Genomic DNA, 20,937 nt, shown 5'->3' with positions numbered 1-20,937 from the left:
CAGAGCCATAATGTTAAACTAAGGCAACTTATAATATGAAGCAAAATGCCTGAACGGCTGGATAATAGTCTTTGAGTTTGGCCTAAAAAGAATAACAGAATTAATCTCAGCCATGTTTTATCCAGTATCTTACACAGAAGTGCCATGAAGAAAGAAGAAGAAAGTTTGTTACTTCAGTCATCACCCAAGGGTCCTTTGATGAAGATGGCAGCAGCACTTAGCTGCCCTTGAAAAAAGATAAGCAGTGTTGCTCCTGGTTTGTCCTTTGGAGGTAGATATATTCACTACAGGGGACAGGACCAGAACAACATTAAAGACAGTTGTAGTCTAGGTATCAGGCTAGGTGTTAGGAGGGACTTCCTGACTGCCATATGAAAGTTTGAGTGCTTCTTCATTAGAAGTCTTTAGAGAGGCTAGATGATCATCTATGAGGCATGCTTTACAAGGAGAAATGATTTTAGGTGAGATGACCTCTCCTTCAAACTATGCGACTCTGTAAAATTACAGGGCTGTAACTGGACTGAGAAGCTGAAAATCATCCTAGAGGAAAGTAATGGCAAGTCACATATAGAGCCTTGGTGGAGCAGTGGGCTAATGCCTCCTTAAGTAACACCAGCTGCCTGCAATTAGTGCAGGTTCGAGTCCCACCAGGCTCAAGGTTGACTCAGCCTTCCATCCTTCGGAGGTAGGTAAAATGAGGACCCAGATTGTTGGGGGCAATTAAGCTGACTTTGTAATAATGCCGCTGGGGTGTGTGTGAAAGCCCTAATAAGCAGGCATATACATAGAATGAAGGCTACTGCTAAGCTTGTAAGCCGCCCTGAGTCTTCGGAGAAGGGCGGGATATAAATGGAATTAAAAAAAATAAATAAAATAAAATAAAAAATATCTATTTCTGCCTAGAAATATGTTTTACTCAAGTATTTAATTTCCTGTCTGCGGAAAAACTGAATCAAGTCTTATCTACTTTTCATTTCTAATTACTTTCAGTTTCACCTCCTAAAAAATGTTCCTTCTAAGGCACCTGTGGTATCCCAACCCTTGATTATTTCAATTCGTTATTCCTTAACTAATGTTGTATTATTGTTTTCCAAAATCTCAGTCTTTAAAATAAGACATAAAATCAAAATCTGAATTAAATCAGAATTAATAAAAAAAACAACCAAACATGTAATTAGACTAAACAGTTAACAGCTATTTTAACAGGCTTGCTTAGGATCTTTTTTTAAAAAACGTACAAGCCAATTATGGTTTTAACAAATAATTGCACTCTGGGCACTTGTTGTTTATGGCAACAATAGTCACATTTCCTCTAATGACTTTTACCATGAGGAATCTAAATATAGAAAAAAGTATACTTTCAAATAACCTGGATTTAGGGTATTGAAAATCAGCACTGGGAATGAAAGCCATTGAAAAGTGTTAGGATAGGTGCAATATGGCCTCTTGAATTCTGTGAAAGACCAGCTTATATTTTGAATTATGTAATTTTTTTACAGACTACACATAAAGGTAGCTCACCTAACATAATTAATATTATGGTAATCAAACCTGGAGGATATTACAATGTGTACCATAGTTGCATAGTCATTTTCTTCTAGGAAATGATGGAGTTGATGTATACTGCTCAAAAAAATAAAGGGAACACAAGATAAGACATCCTACTATTAAATACAGTACATCGTGTTGTTTAAGTGTTCCCTTTATTTATTTTTTGAGCAGTATATAAAAGGTACTTTTGATCATGGCTTCATTCTAGGAAAACAGAGAAAGAGTTTGGATTCAGCAGTATTCCCACTGCATATTCTCACTTAGAATATGATTCCATTCAGACCACTTCTGAGTGGAACTGTTTTTCACTTCTCTGAAACTGTGACCTTTTACGCTGAGCACCTTCAAACATTATTTGACTGTCAGTCTCTTCAGCTTTAAAGAAATAGATTTGGGTCTCACCAAAACACTGAGAGGACTCAATTCCATACTTTATGCTAATTTCATGTAGACACTGAAAAGAGACAGAATCGAGCACTAAAACACACCATGCAATAACTCCATTTCTAGGAGCAACTCAAGTATTTGCAAGGGACACCAATTGAAGTCAACCTGAGAGATGGAAACTCATGTCAAGCAGTGCCTTTAATTCCCAGCTCTCCTAAGGCAATCTAAAATTGATCAACAGCATTGAAAGTTCCTAGGTATTGTTGTGACTCAGGGCCAGCCGGTGGGTCCGACAGCCGGGTCCGATGTATCGGAGGACTCAGATGTGGGGGAGGAGGGAAACGAACCGGCTGATGATGATTTGGAGGCTTTGCAGAGTCCTCAGCCGGGGACCTCTTCTCAGCTGTGTGAGCCCGAGAGTGCGGAGGATGATGACCCACAGCTGGCCCTGTTCAAGGACGCCCGACGTAGGAGGCAGACGAGCAGGGACAAACAAAGAAAGACTATGGGACTCCTCGGGAGGAGGCACAGGGAGACCACGCCCTGAGCTCTCTATAAAAGAAGTGTTTGGGGAGGGGCTAGTTGCTGAAAGCAACTTTTTCGTTTGAGAAGACAAGCTCTTGTGTTTTGTTATCTGCGTAATTAAACCTTGGCAGAAGCCTTTTAGCCTTGGACGCTTTCCAGACTCGTCTCTTAATTAGGGGTTGGGAGAAGAGGGCTGGTTCAGAACAGTTTGCTTTCAGCCACCCACCCCTTAATACTACGATGGAGCAGCTTCTTGCCGAGAATGCCCAGCTCAACCAGCAACTCACCTTGCTGGCCACTCAGGTGGCACAACTGCAGGCTCAGGTACATGCTGCCCCCCCACCCAGGAGGAAATGTCAGTTAGCTATGCCGGATAAGTTTGCTGGTAAACCAGAACTGTTTCCTGCCTTCCTGGGACAATGCCAGCTTTATATCAGCGTGAGAGCAGCTGATTTCCCCACTGACCGTGATAAGGTGGGATTCGTGTTGAGCCTTCTGTCGGGAGATGCAGCTCGTTGGGGCACGCCTCTGTTGGCACAGCCTAGCCCTTTGTTGGATAACTTTGGGGGGTTTTGTGACCATATGCGCCTCATGTACGAGGACCCGATTAAGGCGCAGACCGCCACCCGACGTCTGAAAGCTTTGAGGCAGGGTCAGCGCCCCCTACAGGCCTATATCAGCGATTTCCGGCTGCTTAGCCAGGATTCCGCCTGGAATGAGGCTGCGCTCGTGGATGCCTTTCAGGATGGCTTGTCAGAGGAGATGTTGGATGAGCTGGCCCGCGTGGACATTCCCTCAGATCTGAATGGGCTGATCCATCTTTGTCTGCGGATCGATGCCCGGCTGCAGCAGCGTAAGAGTCGCCGTGCCACCCCACAGACCCCTGCCGCCCCTGTTGTGCGTGAGCCCCCAGTCCAGAGGGAGGAGCCAATGGAGCTGGGTGCCGCCAGGTCCCGTCTATCGGTGACGGAAATGGACAGACGACGATCGGAGGGGTTGTGTTTTTACTGTGGGGACCCTGGACATTTGGCTGCTTCTTGCCCAAAGAAGCGTCAGCGGGCGTCAGTGACCAAGCCAGCTCCGAGAAAGTCCCCTGCTTTGCTATCGGGAAACGGTCCGAGCCCGATCTAGACGGTGTGAAAGATCGGGCGACCCACAACGATCACGCCGAGCGACGCCGTTCCGACGGTGCCTGTGAACCTCCACGGCATTTGATTTTGGAGGCACGACTGATCCTTCCTGGCAAGCCAGAGGGGATTCCGGTCCATGCCTTAATTGACTCTGGGGCTACCACTAACTTTATGGATTCGGCCTTTGTGGCCAAATGGGCTGTTCCCCAGTGTCCGGTGGATCCGCCCATGCTTGTGGAGACCATCGATGGTCGAGTGCTCCTGTCCGGGCCTATCACGGCCGCCACGCAACCCGTGTGTATGGCCATCAGTACCCATGTGGAGGCCATTCAGTTTTACGTCACTTCGGATCTGCACTTCCCCGTGGTCTTGGGACTGGCGTGGCTCCGGGCGCATGATCCACAGATCTATTGGTCTCAGAACTTGGTCACCTTCCCAAGTTTGCAGTGCGTGGACCACACCCGCCATATCTGTGCCGGCCAGGTGGAGGGTTCCTCAGGGGTTTCCTTGCCTCCCGTACTGTCCGACTTTGCTGACGTGTTCAGCGAGTCAGAGGCGGACCAATTACCCCCGCACAGGCCCTACGACTGCTCCATTGACCTAGTCCCTGATGCGCCTCTCCCAGTGGGGCGTTTGTACTCCATGTCGGAGCCCGAGTTGGCCGCATTGCGGGACTTCCTGACAAAGAACTTGGCTCGTGGATTCATCCGGCCCTCGTCCTCGCCAGTGTCTGCGCCCGTGCTCTTCGTCAAAAAGAAGTCGGGCGAGTTACGGCTTTGCTGTGACTACCGGAAACTCAACGCTATCACGGTGCGTAACCGCTACCCGCTGCCCCTCATCCCCGAGCTCTTGGACCGACGAGGCTAAGATCTTCACGAAACTGGACCTGCGTGGAGCTTACAACCTCGTCAGGGTTCGGCCGGGTGATGAGTGGAAGACAGCGTTTGGTACTCGCTATGGACATTTCGAGTACACGGTGATGCCGTTTGGCCTGACCAACGCCCCCGCTGTGTTTCAGCATTTTATGAACGACATCTTTCGGGATCTGTTGGACCAGTTTGTTGTGATTTACCTGGACGACATCCTGATTTACTCCCCGTCGCGTGAAGCGCATCATCAGCATCTCCGTCAGGTCCTGCAGCGCCTCCGGAAACATCGGCTGTTTGCCAAGTTGGAGAAGTGCCAGTTCTACCAGGTGACCATTGATTTCTTGGGCCACCGCATTTCTCCCGAGGGCATCGCCATGGATCCAAGTAAAGTTGAGTCGTTGCAGAGTTGGCAACCCCCGCGTCGCGTGAAGGATGTTCAGCGACTTCTTGGATTTGCCAACTACTATCGGACATTCATCCCTGGCTTTGCTGCCTTGACAGCCCCCCTCACCCGGCTCCTGCAGAAGAAGACTCGGTTCCAGTGGAACGCCCCCGAACAACAGGCGTTCCAAGCTTTGAAGGACGCCTTCATGAAGGAGCCCATCTTGAAGCATCCTGACCCGCAACGGCCGTTTGTCGTGGAGGCGGACGCCTCCGACATTGCCATTGGGGCCGTGTTACTCCAGGCAGCGACGCCCAACGGTACCCTTTTCCCTTGCGCGTATCACTCTCGGAAATTGAATCCCTCGGAGCGCAACTATACCATCTGGGAGAAGGAGCTGCTGGCCATCAAGGCGGCGTTCGAGGCTTGGAGGCATCATCTGGAGGGGGCGCGGCATCAAATCGAGGTCCGGACGGACCACAAGAATCTGGAAAGTCTGCAGACCGCTCGGAATTTGAACCAACGCCAGATCCGGTGGTCCCTCTTCTTTGCGAGGTTTGACTTTCGGGTGCGGTACATACCAAGCGGGCACAACCAGAGAGCGGATGCTCTGTCCAGGAAGCCCGAGTACACCCGAGTGGAAGACAAGCTTCCGCCCAGGACAGTGATCCCCGTCGAGTCTTTTGCTGCGGTACGGGAGCCGGTGGATATACGGGCTCGGATCCGGGAGGCGCAGCAGCAGGAGGCGTGGGTGGCTCAGCGGAAGGAAGAGGTGGGGCCAGATTCGCCTTGGTCGGTCACGGATGGACTCCTGTATTATCGTGACCGGCTCTATGTTCCAGGAGGGCCACTCAGGGGACTCGTCCTCAGCCAATGTCATGATAACCCGGCTGCGGGGCATTTTGGCCTGTTCAAGACTCTGAACCTGGTCTCCCGTACTTTCTGGTGGCCCCGAGTCCGACACGATGTCCAGTCTTATGTCACCTCCTGCGTCCCATGCAGGCAGGCCAAGTCAGCGACAGGGGCCCCGCCTGGTTTACTGCAGCCTTTGCCAACGCCCAAGAGACCCTGGGGGGCTGTGTCCATGGACTTTCTGACGGATCTACCCCCATCCTCCGGCTTCACGACAGTGTTTGTGGTGGTGGACATGTTGACCAAGATGGCGCACTTCATCCCCTGTCGCGGCTTACCGTCAGCTCGCGCCACTAGTCGCATGTTCATCCAACAGGTGTTCCGGCTGCACGGCCTTCCCGACAGGGTCGTCTCCGATAGGGGGGCCCAGTTTACAGCCCGCTTCTGGCAGGAGTTGATGCGGGCGTTGGACATTAAGGTTTGCCTCTCGTCCGCGCATCATCCTCAGACCGACGGGGGTACCGAGAAGGTCATCGGCATCTTAGAGCAGTATCTGCGCTGCTATGTTAACCTGCAGCAGGACAACTGGGTGGACTATTTGGCCATAGCCGAGTTTGCCTTTAATAACTCGCAACACACCTCCACGCAGATGACACCGTTCTTGGCCAACGTGGGTTATCACCCCAGGTTCTTCCCTCTTTCTCCCGTGGACTCACCGGAGCCGGCAGCGAACGAATTCATGGCGGAGTTACAGGCGATCCATCGGTTGGTGTGACGGCAGCTGGAGAAGGCCAAGGCCGACTACAAGAGGTTCGCCGATCGGTCGAGAAGGGATACGCCTCCACTATCGGTGGGGGATCGGGTCTGGCTGTCCACCAGGAACCTACCATCCACTCGGCCGGCGAGGAAGCTGGACCACCGTTACCTTGGACCGTTCCCAGTCGAGGCCGTCATCAACCCGGTCGCCTATCGTTTAACTCTGCCACGTTCCCTGCGCGTGCACCCCGTCTTCCATCGGTCCTTGTTGGTCCCCGAACAACCGGCCTGTCCACTTCGCCAAGCGGAACCTCCCCCATCAGGAACTCGTGATGGAGGCAGCACCCCCGAGTTCGAGGTCGCCAGCATCAGGGATTCCCGCTGGCTGAAAGGTCGCTTCCAGTACCTGATCGAGTGGAAAGGGTACGGGCCGGAGGACTTCACATGGGAAGACGCGACCGCCGTTCATGCCCCTGCGTTGGTGACTGCTTTTCACGAACAGTTCCCATCCCGACCGCATCCGGATCGGCAGACCCGAGGGAAGGGCCCTGCGGTGCGGGATAGTGTTGTGACTCAGGGCCAGCCGGTGGGTCCGACAGCCGGGTCCGATGTATCGGAGGACTCAGATGTGGGGGAGGAGGGAAACGAACCGGCTGATGATGATTTGGAGGCTTTGCAGAGTCCTCAGCCGGGGACCTCTTCTCAGCTGTGTGAGCCCGAGAGTGCGGAGGATGATGACCCACAGCTGGCCCTGTTCAAGGACGCCCGACGTAGGAGGCAGACGAGCAGGGACAAACAAAGAAAGACTATGGGACTCCTCGGGAGGAGGCACAGGGAGACCACGCCCTGAGCTCTCTATAAAAGAAGTGTTTGGGGAGGGGCTAGTTGCTGAAAGCAACTTTTTCGTTTGAGAAGACAAGCTCTTGTGTTTTGTTATCTGCGTAATTAAACCTTGGCAGAAGCCTTTTAGCCTTGGACGCTTTCCAGACTCGTCTCTTAATTAGGGGTTGGGAGAAGAGGGCTGGTTCAGAACAGGTATAACGTATATGACCTTGAGGAAAGAGACAAAGAGATGCTTGCTAGGAAACAATTAGACAAGAGAGGCAGGAGCCCCCCAGTGACTTAACTGTTGAGAGAAAGAAACTTCGAAAGGACTCTTTCCAATGGTTAAGCAGTTAAAAGTGTTGGCAAGAAGTTTGTACTTTCAGACATGCAAGAATATGTTAATGTACCCTTATAAACCTTAAAGTAGAATTAGTTTGTCTATTTGTGTTTCCTGTCTGGTTTACCTGGGAGATCAAGAAGAACCAATAGTATCACATGTCTATCTAAAGAAGTCTCCGCTGCTTAACTGGTAGGCTAATAAGTCAGGATTAATCTGTTCTTTTAGGGCTGCTCATTTTCTCAGTCACATTAGAGATTAACCTCTGATTGGTAATTGCCAAAGGATACAAGTAGTCTAATCACTGCTGCCTTCTCTCCCTGGCAGACATTTATAATGAACTAATAATTCCTGAAGAGGGACGTGGTGGCTCAGTGGGTTAGGACGCTGAGCTTGTTGATCAGAAGATCGGCAGTTTGGTGGGTCGAATCCCAAGTGTCGTGAAACAGTGAGCGCCTGTTACTCGTCCCAGCTTCTGCCAACCTAGCAGTTCGAAAGCACGTAAAAATGCAAGTAAAAAAATAGGGACCACTACGGTGGGAAAGTAACAGCGTTCCGTGCGCCTTTGGCGTCTAGTCATGCTGGCCACATGACCACGGAGACGTCCTCGGACAAGCGCTGGCACTTCGGCTTTGAAACGGAGATGAGCACTGGCCTCTACAGTTGGAAACGACTAGCACGCATGTGCGGGGGAACCTTTACCTTTACCTAATAATTCCTGACTATAAGCTACAAAACAAGTTGAGCATGGATTTAAGGACAAGTGGTGGATATATCTTTGTGCAGCTCACAGTAGAATAACGTTCCCTCCTGTTTTCCCTGTAACAATCTTGTGGAGTGTTTGGGTTGAGAGAGAATGACTGTCCCAGAGTTACCAGCTACCATGCCTAAGGGAGGACCAGAATTCGTGGCATTCTGCTTTCTAGTCCAGCATCTTAACCATTACACCAAACCACTCCAGCAAGTCTGTTCATGTCCTGTTTCATGAACTGAAATCCATCCAGAAAAGAAGCTATCAAACAGCCCCATACTAATTTGGCACCTATGGTGTCATCAAGAATACCTCAAGTGTGTGAGATTTTGATCAGCTAAAAAAAAATCCAGTAAAAGAATCACAGTAAGATTCAGAATGCTGTAATCAAGCTTTGAGAGACGATGCCAGAGGGTATCGTAGATCAAAACAACTTAATAGATGATCATCTTGCAGATGCAATATGTGCAGGCAAAAATAGCCTTCACATATCACCAGCTGGATCCAATAGCCAGCTCATCCTAACAGCTCCAGTGGCCTTAAGTGAGAACCTGATTTTACAGTTGCAAGAAAAAGTATGTGAACCCTTTAGGATTATGTGGAGTTTTGCATGAATTGACCGTAAAATGCGCTCTAAACGTCATGTAAGTCACAACAATAGAAAAACACAGTCTGCTTAAAATAATACTACACAAACATTAGCTGTTCTCATGTTTTAATTGAACATAAGATGGAAACATTCACAGTGCAAGGTGGAAAAAGTATGTGAACCTTTGGACTTAATAACTGGTTGACACTCCTTTGGCAGCAATAACCTCAACCAAATGTTTCCTGTAGTTGCAGATCAGACCTGCACAAAGATCTGGAGTAATTTTGGACCACTCCTCTTCACAAAACTGTTTCAGTGAAGTAATATTCTTGGGATGTCTGGTGTGAATCGCTCTCTTAAGGTTATGCCACAGCATTTCAATCGGGTTGAGGTCAGAACTCTGACTGGGCCACTCCAGAAGGCGTATTCTGTTCTGTTGAAGCCATTGTTTTGTTGAATTACTTGTATGCTTTGGGTCATTGTCCTGTTGCATCACCCATCCTCTGCGGAGCTTCAGTTGGCAGACAGATGGTCATACGTTTTCCTGCAAAATGTCCTGATAAACTCTGGAATTCATTTTCCCATCAATGACAACAATCCATCCAGGCCCTGAGGCAGCAAAGCAGCCCCAAACCATGATGCTCCCTCCGCCATGTTTTACAGTGGGGATGAGGTTTTGATGTTGGTGTGCTGTGCCTTTTTTTCTCCACACATAGTGTTGTGTGTTTTTCCCAAACAACTCAATTTTGGTTTCATCTGTCCACAGTATATTTTGCCAGTAGTGCTGTGGAACATCCAGGTGCTCTTTTGCAAACTTCAAACATGCTGCAATATTTTTTTTGGACAGCAATGGCTTCCTCTGTGGTGTCCTCCCATGTACTCCATTCTTGTTTAATGTTTTCCTTATTGTAGATGTGTCAACAAAAATGTTAGCATGTGCCAGAGATTTCTGTAGGTCTTTAGCTGACACTCTAGGTTTCTTCTTTACCTCATTAAGCATTATGCGCTGTGCTCTTGCAGTCATTTTTACAGGACGACCACGCCTAGAGAGAGTAGCAACAGTGCTAAACTTTCTCCATTTGTAGACAGTCTGTCTTACCGTGGACACATGAACATCAAGGCTTTTGGAAATACTTTTGTAACCCTTTCCAGCTTCATGCAAGTCAACAATTCTTGATCGTAGGTCTTCTGAGAGCTCTTTTCTGCGAGGCATGGTTCACATCAGACAGTGCTTCTTGAGACCAGTAAACCCAAAACAGGTGTGTGTTTTTAAAGGGCAGGACAGCTGTCTGCAACACATCCAATATCATCACACTGGTTGGAATCAAGGTTGGCTCACTCCTGGCTCCAATTAGCTCTTGGAGAAGTCATTAGGCTAGGGGTTCACATACTTTTTCTACCCTACACTGTGAATGTTTCCATCTTATGTTCAATTAAAACATGACAACAGCTAATATTTGTGTAGTATTATTTTAAGCAGACTGTGTTTTTCTATTGTGACTTACATGACATTTAGAGCGCATTTTATGGCCAATTCATGCAAAACTCCACGTAATCCCAAAGGGTTCACATACTTTTTCTTGCAACTGTACATTCATAGTGGTCTGTCTCATGATAATGAGGGAAAATGAGACGCTTTCATAGGTGACCTATTTCTATGATCAGAAATGAAAGATCAAAAGCAGAATCCATTTTCTGGGTTCACAAAATGGATTAAGCCACAAATCAGGCAAACAGACTAGATTTGCTCAACCAGTTTGTTAAAAAACAAACAAGCCAACCTTATCAGGTTGTGAATTCAGACAGTCAGTTTTTAACTAACTTGATTAAACTTGGTTGATGAATGCAGCTCATATCAATGCACCAGTGGGTGATTGCTTTGCCACTTAATTTACATTGTATCATTAAATATATGCTGTCACATAACATCTATCAGTGTAACATTTGGGGCATAGTTCTGCTTCTACTTCTTAGTCTTCCTTGTAGGAGTTTTTAAAAAATGATTTCTATTAATTTGAAAAGATTTAGTCACATGCTCTGTAGATAGTGACAAGAATTAAGTCTTCAGTTGATGAAGAAATTTTCCTGACACACTGTTCAACAATGAATGTTGATGTGGTCAAGATTGTTCCACTCAAGTAGTTCTAGTACAGGGGTGTCAAACTGCTGGCCTGTGGGCCGGATACGTCACGTGGAAGCCGCACCCACCCTATTGCTGGCAATGGCAAAACAGTCCCAATACGTTGCGCGATGTCGCGTGATGTTGCGAGTTTGACATGTCTGCTCTAGTAGAACCAATCTTGATTGATTTATTATGCAAAATGAGTTGATGTATTTTCTGTTATCTTCTCACCAGGCATCGCCAGATGGACCAGTTTGGTGTTGGTGGCTTATATCTGTCTTGCCCCTTGAGTTGACCCACAAATTGACTATTTTTTCTGAAACCTCCCTGAAGGCACGACTTACCCAACTAAAGCATATTCTGAACATTCTTCTGGAAAGTCGTGACTACAGCAACTAATAATTAGACTTGCCACAAGGATGTTTTAAATAACATAGAAGGCAGAGAAGTGGGGAGTTCTAGGGAAGAAATGGCAAACTGAAGACCACTGGCAAAAAAAAATGGAACTGACCACAGAGGAATGAACTGGTGAATAGATCAACTCTTTATAGCTTTTCTCCAGCCAAAGAGAGGATTTGAGTTTGCCCACAAGTGCTCTATACAGTTGCTCCTCACAATGCCAGTGCGGTGCCCGCCAGAGGTCCTGGGACTGCAATTCCTAGAATTTCCAGCCATCACTGTGACTGGGAAATTCTACCAGTTGTGATCCCAGCACATCAAGTAGATGCCAAGTTAAGGTGGTCAAAGCCTTAACGTCTTTATTTCCCTTTTTATTGTGATTATTTTGTTACTGTAAAACTGACTTCACCTATAGTCCTTGAATGAGGACCCTGAAACTGGTCTGCAGTTGTAGCAAGATTTACTATAGTAGAATGTAGTAGTAGCAAGATTTTTTGAATGGGTTTTGGACTGACAGGCTAAAAGATTCAGTAGTAAGATGAGAATTGTATTCAAGTGAACACATTTCTAAGCACCTTACACCCATGAGAATAGGAAATAAAACTATAAATGCTGGGACTTTCCTGAGAAATTTTGCCTTATATCACATATTGATGTTTGCATGGGACTATTCAACATACTCTTCAAATTGTATGACGTCCTTTCCAATTTAAATAACTCACTGCTATTGATTGTAGTGTAAAAGCCAACTCAGAAATGAGGAACATGACAAAAGGGCTGATTTTTTCTTTCCTTTATTCTATTCTGATTGCTATTTAATGCTGTTTAATTCCAAAAGGGATCAGTTACAATGATGTATGCTGCTGAAGAAGGTAGATTAGAATACTTCTATATGATAAGAAAGTTATAAAACCTAAACTGTGAACAGATAATGTGTAGATGTTCAGGAAGTACAATGATTTCTCACCTTTGCTAATGCTGTCTAGTATTGGTGGGAGTTACAGAACATTTGGAGAGCTATACTTTCTCACCCATCTGAAGCAGACTGTTTTAAAGATTTAATTCACAGAAAATGCCTAAAGGGAAACCTGAAAACAAAAAATAAAAATGTGGACAATTCCCATGTGATGAAGTGAATAGCTAGAGCACTAACTATGACCTAAAATGTATAATTCAGGAATTATTCTAGGTTTCAAGACAGTAAAATCAGAGTATTCATCTGAACCAATCTGCTGCATAATTGTACGTGCTGCTAGTCAAATTATCATGAATATAAAAAGTTGGATATATATGTATATAATATGAACTGAGCACATGTACACATAGGTTTAGTATAGGGAATGTCTGAATAGTTCATGAAAAGTCAACCATTTGTTCCATGTTTAAGAAGACATGGGATTTTTAAAACGACAGCTGCTAAAATGATTGGTTTGTAAAATTTGCCAAAGATTAAAACTATTCTTAGATAAAATGTTCTTGTGCTCCGGCACCAAGAATATGGATTCTGTGAATGAACAACACTGTAGAATACAGATAGTCCTTGATTTATTACCATAATTGGGACTGGAACGTCTGTTGCTAAGTGATGCGGCCATACAATTTCCCAGTTTTATTATCTTTTTTGCAGCAATTGTTAAATGTATCCAGCTTCCCCCACTGACCTTACCTATTAGCAGCTGACTGGGAAGTGTGGATCGCATGACTCTGGGATCCTGCAACTGTGAAAAATAAATGCCAGTTCTCAGGCACCCAAGTTACAATCACATGACTGGGGAAAGTAATGGTTATAATGTGAGGACCGGTCATAAATCATTTTTTTTAAAGTAGAGTGGTAACTTCAGATGGTTGCTAAACAAATGGTCCTAAATTAAGGACTAACTGTATTCTTTTTTTTTGCAGATTTTAAACCTGCTATGATATATAGCTGTGTTGGCTTTTCGTTATAACTTAAATCTGTGCCTAATAGTGCACCTTATAACAATGTATTGACGTAATTTAAAATTGGCTTGTCTCTGCTAGTCAGAAAGAATTAAAATACTGTAGACATAGGGCATATGCTACATTATTATTTAAGCTGCTGCTATCTTGTGCTACTGCTGGTTTGACTGTTAAGTGGTTTAAGAAAATCCTGTCCAGACTCAGATACTTTGTCAACAAATTGTAAAATATTCAATTTGGACTGTAGGTTATCATGTTCTCCCATTGGACAATTACTCTTGTGCCTTTCCACCTTTTTGTATCAGGCAAACAATGGCCATTTTCCTTTCTCTGGGTCGATCATCTTAAAGAGATATATTTAAAATATATCTTGGAGAGATAGTTAAAAAGCTGGACTTGGACAGAGCAGAGCCAGGTTTTAAACCTTCCATAGGTATAAAAACTGGGTCAACATCTTTGGGCATCACTGTCAGGTCACTCAGGAAGTTGAAAACATTTATCTACCAATCCACAATGGCCAGTCTGGTGACCAATAACCTTCAATGAAGAGACCTTCTTCCTGCAGTGTGTTGCTTTGGGATAATATTACACACACACACAAACACACAGAAAACACAAACACACACACATCCTAAAACTTCAAAGGAGGAAGACTTTCACTCCAGCCTCTAAATGGCCTGTAGGTTAATATGGCTACTTAATTGCTGAGTGTGAAGGTTTTCTACTTCAAATAACAAATTAATGGAATGGTGAAACTATTAATAACATAAATAAATCAAACGGAAATGGGGGAAGCTAGGAAAAACCAACAGCAGTTTTCTTTGGGGTGTGAAACCAGCAACATTCTGAGTTAGCCAGACAATTGTTTCACTGATTATACTGTAGTTAACAGGATAACAAGAAAGGTTTGAAAGCTATTAGAACTAATGCTAAAGATTGGTTCAATTGAAGAAATGGTCCTTCCTTTGCAGAGTATCCAGTGAACTGTTGACCTTCAGCTGCAGCAACATAAAAGCATCTTGGCGCAAATAGGAACAATCACACCAACATGGAGATTTATGTTTTTAAAAAAATGTAAAATGGGGAGAGAGAAATGGAAATGATATATTTTCTCCCATTAAGATCTTTTGCTTGCCTTAAATTACCACGCTGGAGTTTTTTTGTGTACTATAAAGGGAAGAGGAATTCAACTGCCAAATAAGGGGCATTTGGTCCTTATGCTTTTCCCCATTTTGCATTTTTCTATATTTATTTGGAACCGTTGGGATAGACTATAAATGTTGAACATAATTTAGGTTTCTTTCAACCTTTATATCTTATCCTTGTGATAATAGCATCTGATATTTATAGGACATAATGGAGATTTAATAGATTTTTGGACTATTTTATCATGCTACCACCAGCTGCTTATTTCTCTGCTTGCTTCCAGATGTCATCTTTATAACCCACTGGTGTTGAACTCATTCTTCTGTATATTGTGCCTCCTCAGAATAATAAGCTTCTCTAATTTAAAGATATAAAATGGTGGTGAAGGGATGGAGCAAAATTGCTTGTTTGCAATTTGTACTTACTTCATGTGTTATGAAATAAAATACTGGTTGGAATTAAATACCCTTGTTTGCCTGGTCTGAAACATTGGTTCCTGTGAATGTAGTTATGCAAGACTGCACAATGATGATGAATTCAATCTGCCAAATCCTATAGCTGCTTGGACAATATATGTGTCTGGAATCCTGGATCCAGAAAATTCTGGCTTCCTCAGTAAATGAAGGGGGGATTATTTATGTAAATATATACCAAATTTAGGAAAATATTTGCTTCTCTTTGCAACATGCACTATTGAAATAAAATTTAGGAAAAACCCTACTGATAACATATACATTTTGCTTTGGTATTGTCAGACAGCATATGAATTGCTTCAAGGCATTATCTTAGAACTCAGGTGTCAAACTCGCCATGTCACGTGAGATGTTGCGACATATCTCAGCTTTTTTTGCATTGCTGGAGCTGGGGTAGGCACAGCCTCCACATGATGTAACTGGCCACAGGCCGGCAGTTTGACACCCCTGCCTTAGAAGAATAGTATGCTCCTTTATTTATATATTAGCAGTGTTTTAATTATGACAAACAACAAGAATATAGAAATCACCTTCTGCAGTGCTTTCATATGGGAAGAAAACAAATGTAAATATGTATCAAAAAAAGAACAATACTAAATTCGAATACAAGATCATATTTGGGGGATTTATTTATGTTAGCTTTTTGGCAATGAAAATTCTTTCCACTAGGTGTCAGTGTAAAACAAAGATAATCAGAGACAAAAGCAAAGAAAAATTAAGCGTTCTAATAATCAAAGATCACAAAGAGATAAGAGGAAATTGGTGCTCTTCAAATGTTGCAGTACTGCTCCTCTCACCTTTTACTGCCCTGATTCATGCAGATGAGTTTGTTGTTCAACAACATTTGGAAGTTTTCAGATTCCACAGACATCAAAACCTATGGCAATAATGCTGTCTGTATTCCCTTAATTAACAACTTGCAGTTATTCAATGTTGAGTACTTAATACAATACAGGCAGTCCTCATTTAGTGACACTTGTTCAGCATTAGTGATTTGCTTAATGGCCACAACTGGAACTTCTGTTGTAAGTTGGTGCAGTCACGTGAATTTTCATGTTAGGACTGTATTGCTTAGTAACAGAGTTCCTGATCCCAATTATGGTCCTTAACTGAGGATTATTTGTATATCATACTTGGTTAGTTTTGGATTTAGCCATTCTTTGAATAAAGGCATTGAAACAAATGGGAAAAGTTAGTTGTGACTGGGAACAGAGAAAGGATTTCATGTAGTTACTATTTTAATGTGAGCTTGGATTTCAGAGGAATATATAGAGTCAAGCAGAGCTGACATTGCAGTGCAATAAAGTGCAGAATGACCTGTGGCAAGTAGACTGGCTCTTCAGAACCTCTCTAGACAAGGACGGCTTGCAATCACCCACACGTACTCTAGACAGCTGGTTCTCATGATGAGACCACAAGATAGAACTCTCTGGAAGGTTTAATGCTCGGGGAGGCAAGAGAATAGCCTTCCTGAAACTGCAGTCAGAACCTTTCAGACAACAGTAATTTTGCAAACTTCTTTCTCTGAACACTTTTGGAAATTACTTACTGCTTTTCAGCTATTAGAGACCTTTGGATTGACAGATTTAACAGCACCAGGTGAGTCTCCTTCAGTCCTTAGTGAAACAATGTTTTAATTACAAATTTAAGGACTTACTATTTTTAATAAATAGCAAAAGGGTGATTAAGATTGTGATGTTAGGGGTTTTTGCACCCGCAACACATGGCAGTGGGAGAGCAGACCTCTGCTCCCCATGGCTAGTTTCTTCCTGATTGGGGGACCCTAGATGGGTCTGAAGTTGCCCCGGAGAAGTGACCGTAGAGGAGGGGCACCCCGTTGATCATGAAGCAATGGTAATCTTTCGTTTGATCTAGGGAAAGCCCTCCTAACCTGACAGGAGAAAAGCTAGGATGAGATCAGTGTCCAACCCAAGCTGCTTGTAGCCAAAGTCCCAGAGCATGAACCTAAAGATTGGTGAACAGCATGCTTGGAATTGGTGATAGTACTGATCTTCTTTCTTCTATCTATTATCTAAATCCTTGAAAAGATCCCCAAAGCAAGAAAACCTCCAGAAGTGAAGGGAGGGGACTATATCCCTATTCCCTTACAGATGGAAGCAGCAAATTAATATTAAAGGAGGGAAGAAATATATTAAAATTTGATTTAAAATACTTCAGTCTGGACAAACTTAGGAAACTAAAAATCTGTCAAGTTTATACCCTAAAATTGTTTTTGATGGAATTATAAAAATATATAACAAAAATAACTTTTTGATAGAAAGGAAAACTGAAAAAAGTACTGCTGACATCTAGTGGAGACTCAGAATAGAACACTAACAATAAAGACTCAGAAATTGGCAGAGTGCCTAGAAACAAAGAAAAAGTTGTTCCTTTGAATTGCAAATAACCTTGAAGACAGCTAGGAACAAAGGAAGAGCCAGCTATAAGATTAAAAAGTGTTTGAAAGGAAAAAAAAACAAAAAAACACCTGGCCTGTTGCTTAAATCTAAGAACTGTTTATGGAAAAGAAAAACCTTGGCTTTTTTGGCTAATCTTTTAAAGGAGAATCTGTAGGAAGAATTTAAAGTGGCTTAACATACTGAACTGTAATTTTGACTGACTGATAAATTGACTTTTGAATTAAAACACTGATGAAAGATTATTTGAAGGGGGGAGACAACATGGATATCATACGTATCAAAAAAAATGACAGGATGCCACATTCAATATTTTCTCCTGAAGGACGTAGCCTGGAAAATTAAGGGCCTCCAGAAGCAATACTTCAAGGCAGGATAAATATTTTTCAGGAGGAAATATATGTAATGTTCGGACAAATACAAATGACAATAGACTCAAACCACGAGGAAATCCGAAACAACTTTGATGATTTAAATAAGCATATTTCCAATCTAAATTTACAATTAAAAAACACCCAGGAAACAACAACAAAGGCATAAATAAATCAGACAGCAGACTACAAATTAGAAGAGTATGATTAAATTGATGAAACAACAAAGGAAAAGAATTACAATTTGACACAAACAGGAAAAAATCTTCAAGGTTCTGATACAACAAGAAAAATGGAATTATCAGGAGAACCATCAAAGTTTGGGAGACAGAAGGTATTTATCTTACTTACTTTATCTTTTGTATTCCTAACAACATTTTTAAAAATACAGGAACTGCTGGGTAAGCGGATTACATCAACTTGGAAAATTACTCTGCAAAAGAAGAAGACCAGGGACAGATACAAGAGATTTGACACATCCTACCAGATGGACTATTATGTGAATAACATTTGTTTGAATTTGGCTAAAAGAACAGAGAATTTTGAACAAAAAGGGGCCTTGTAACAAGAAGGACAAGAGATTTAAGTAATATAGTATGTTTTATAATATATGAAATGTTAAAATAGTAGGTTGGTGTAACTTTTATTAATATATAAGTGAAATATAAACTGATTAAAAAGGATGCTATATCTAGATATTATAAAATAAATAAAAAGTATAAGTATTTTTATAATGCATGATGTAAAATATTGGGAGGATGTACCTAAATGGGAAAATTTGGACAGTTAGATGACTAATATGAAGAAATTATGACTGATAAGAATTGGATTGAATATAAGAGAATTTAAACAAACAAAAATTATAAAAGTAGGATGTATGCTGAACCAATGAGATGATTGTTATGAGAATAATATAAGATGAAAAAATGTTATATATTGAGATTATTATTATTTGTATAAATATAAAAAATGCCTATATCTAATCATTTATACATTGAAAATATTAAGAATTATATTTTGGCTAAGGGTGAAGAAGGAGAATACAAATGGGAGAAGAGAAGATCAAAGAAATGTATCATTAATTAATATATTAATTATGGAATTATCAAATTTAATTATTATTGATTGTTAATTAATTATTATTGTCCTTTTTTCTTGTTAAAATATAAACCAAGACAACTGTACACCAGGCACTGGAGATTGTTATAGTTAAAAACTAATAAAATATCTATCTATATAAAAAAGATTGTGATCTTAGAAAATTACAGATGGACTAAGGATCCATATAAATTTCAGATAAGATGGAACTAAAAACAACAGTTAAAAGGAGACAAACACATAAACTTTATTTACACTTTCAGAATGAAGCAAAATATTCTAACATTGGACATATTAAAGGGTGGGTTTTTTTTAAAAAAAAATGAACCTAGAAGTTAATAGTATCAAAAGAGATATCTATGGAGAAACTATGTCTAAAATATATTATGAAAGAGGAACAAGTTTTACCTAACAAGATGGAGGCTGAGCTGAAAGTGGACATGCAAATTATAGGCTGCCAGAATAACATTGAAAACATGTACTGGATATAAAAAAAGAAACTGCTTGATGTTTTAATAATTAATAGGAATATACAGAGAATAAACCAAGAGAGTGATATTGGATAATCTACCAGTATTGGATTTCAAAAGAAGGTTGTTAAAATTTTGAAGAATCTTGTGAGAATGGACAAAGAACAAATGACAAGAACAAAATTATTTGATGGCTTATTTGATCAAGATTAAAATAGATATGTTACTTCTGGCAACTCTTAATGGACTTTTGCTGACACAAGGACTGAAATGACAAATGGGGCCAGGTTGTGTAATGTGTTAAGAGTTCCCAAAGAGCAGCTTGCATTGGCACCAAAACATATGTTATTCCTGGAATAGATTGCTATGGGGCAACCTTCCTCAACTGAGTGCGCTCCAGATATGTCAGTCTCATAACTTTACAATCTGGAATGATCCCAGATTGGGAATACCATGGGGACATTTTTCTTCAGCTGTCAGATGCTGACCAGCTGAAGTTACAACCAGTGAAGACTGCCCCATCTAAAGCCCATTAGACAAATCAACCCTGGGAAATACAGGGGCATGATTTAATATGGAAAGGGTATTTCTGGGGTGAGAGACCCACTGCGTTGAATGGGCAGCCTTTGAGAAATTAAAGATAACTATCTCTTAAAGTCAATCATCTGGCCAACTAAGGTGCTAAAATTCACCTCTTTCAGGGGACTGACTGTCTGTCTCAGTGCTTGAAGCTGTCCTTTCAGGTCCTGGAAGGCTATGTATTTCCACAGATGTCACCATCAAAGGTTTTAATCTCTTAGCTGCTGCTTAAAAGCCACGACTGAGGCGACTATGAAAAGGAAAACCCACAGCTTGCCTAGGAACCGCTCCTTTGTTCTTCAATATTTTTTTAAAATAATACTCTCAGCTCTGTTCTACTAAGGTCAACAGAAAAAGCCTGAGTTTAGATTTTTTTTTTTAGAAAAAGGAAAATGCCAGGGGCTTGAAAAACGCCAGTGAAAAGAATTAAAAGAAAAATAACATTCTTTCTCCCATTAGAACCAAGCAGACATTAATAGCATGGTATGCTTGGTTGCTTATCTATAATTACAGTGAGGCCTCTTCTTCTTTCCTCATCTCAACTCCAAATAAATTACTTAATTCTGAAACCCTCCCGCCCCCACTTTCATTCCAGATGGGAACAGAACAACTCATGTTTCTTTGGACTGTGCTGAGGAGATAAGAGTGGGCAGAGGCAGAGAATTTTACTTTCCTTTCACCTTCCCTCCTGGAAAAAATCAGGGGAAGAAGCAATGCCTAATTGCTGGGGAGCACAATCTAGAAGCTTTAACTCCTGATGACGAATCTGCAAGAAAGAACACATACATAAATGTATGTGTATGTGTGTGTGTGTGGGGGGGGAGGAACAGCCATGCAGCCCCTCTGATTTCAGAGTTTCTAAGCTGTGTGGGATTTCCAAGAAGTCTCCCATCCAGGGGCACATGGAATTGGATTCTGCATTTTCCCTTCCCAGATCTTATTTTTGGTATTGCCTCTTTTGTTCCAGGAC

The 20,937-nt window shown here is 42.6% G+C and overlaps 1 protein-coding gene across 3 annotated transcripts in view; it reads left to right on the top strand.

Annotated features, from left to right (window-relative positions):
• LOC308664552 (LON peptidase N-terminal domain and RING finger protein 1-like) overlaps nt 1–19,035 on the top strand; it is a 44,463-nt gene extending 25,428 nt beyond the window's left edge. The window contains exons 12-13 of one of the 3 annotated variants that reach the window (XM_081321912.1): nt 11,311–11,604; nt 14,385–15,022. In XM_081321912.1, coding sequence (XP_081178038.1) covers nt 11,311–11,475 — 165 coding nt within the window. In that variant the 3' untranslated portion in view covers nt 11,476–11,604; nt 14,385–15,022. Of the gene's footprint in view, nt 1–11,310; nt 11,605–14,384; nt 15,023–18,211 lie in introns of those variants that run through there. The other 2 variants (XM_081321911.1, XM_081321913.1) reach the window with 2 other exon arrangements.
• Nucleotides 19,036–20,937: the final 1,902 nt, after the last annotated feature.

The sequence above is a fragment of the Vipera berus genome (genome assembly GCF_964194415.1).
Source record: "Vipera berus genome assembly, chromosome: 2".
NCBI classification, from domain to species: domain Eukaryota; kingdom Metazoa; phylum Chordata; class Lepidosauria; order Squamata; family Viperidae; genus Vipera; species Vipera berus.
Note: the sequence above shows the minus strand (reverse complement) of the source record. Positions and strands in the feature narration are given on the sequence as shown.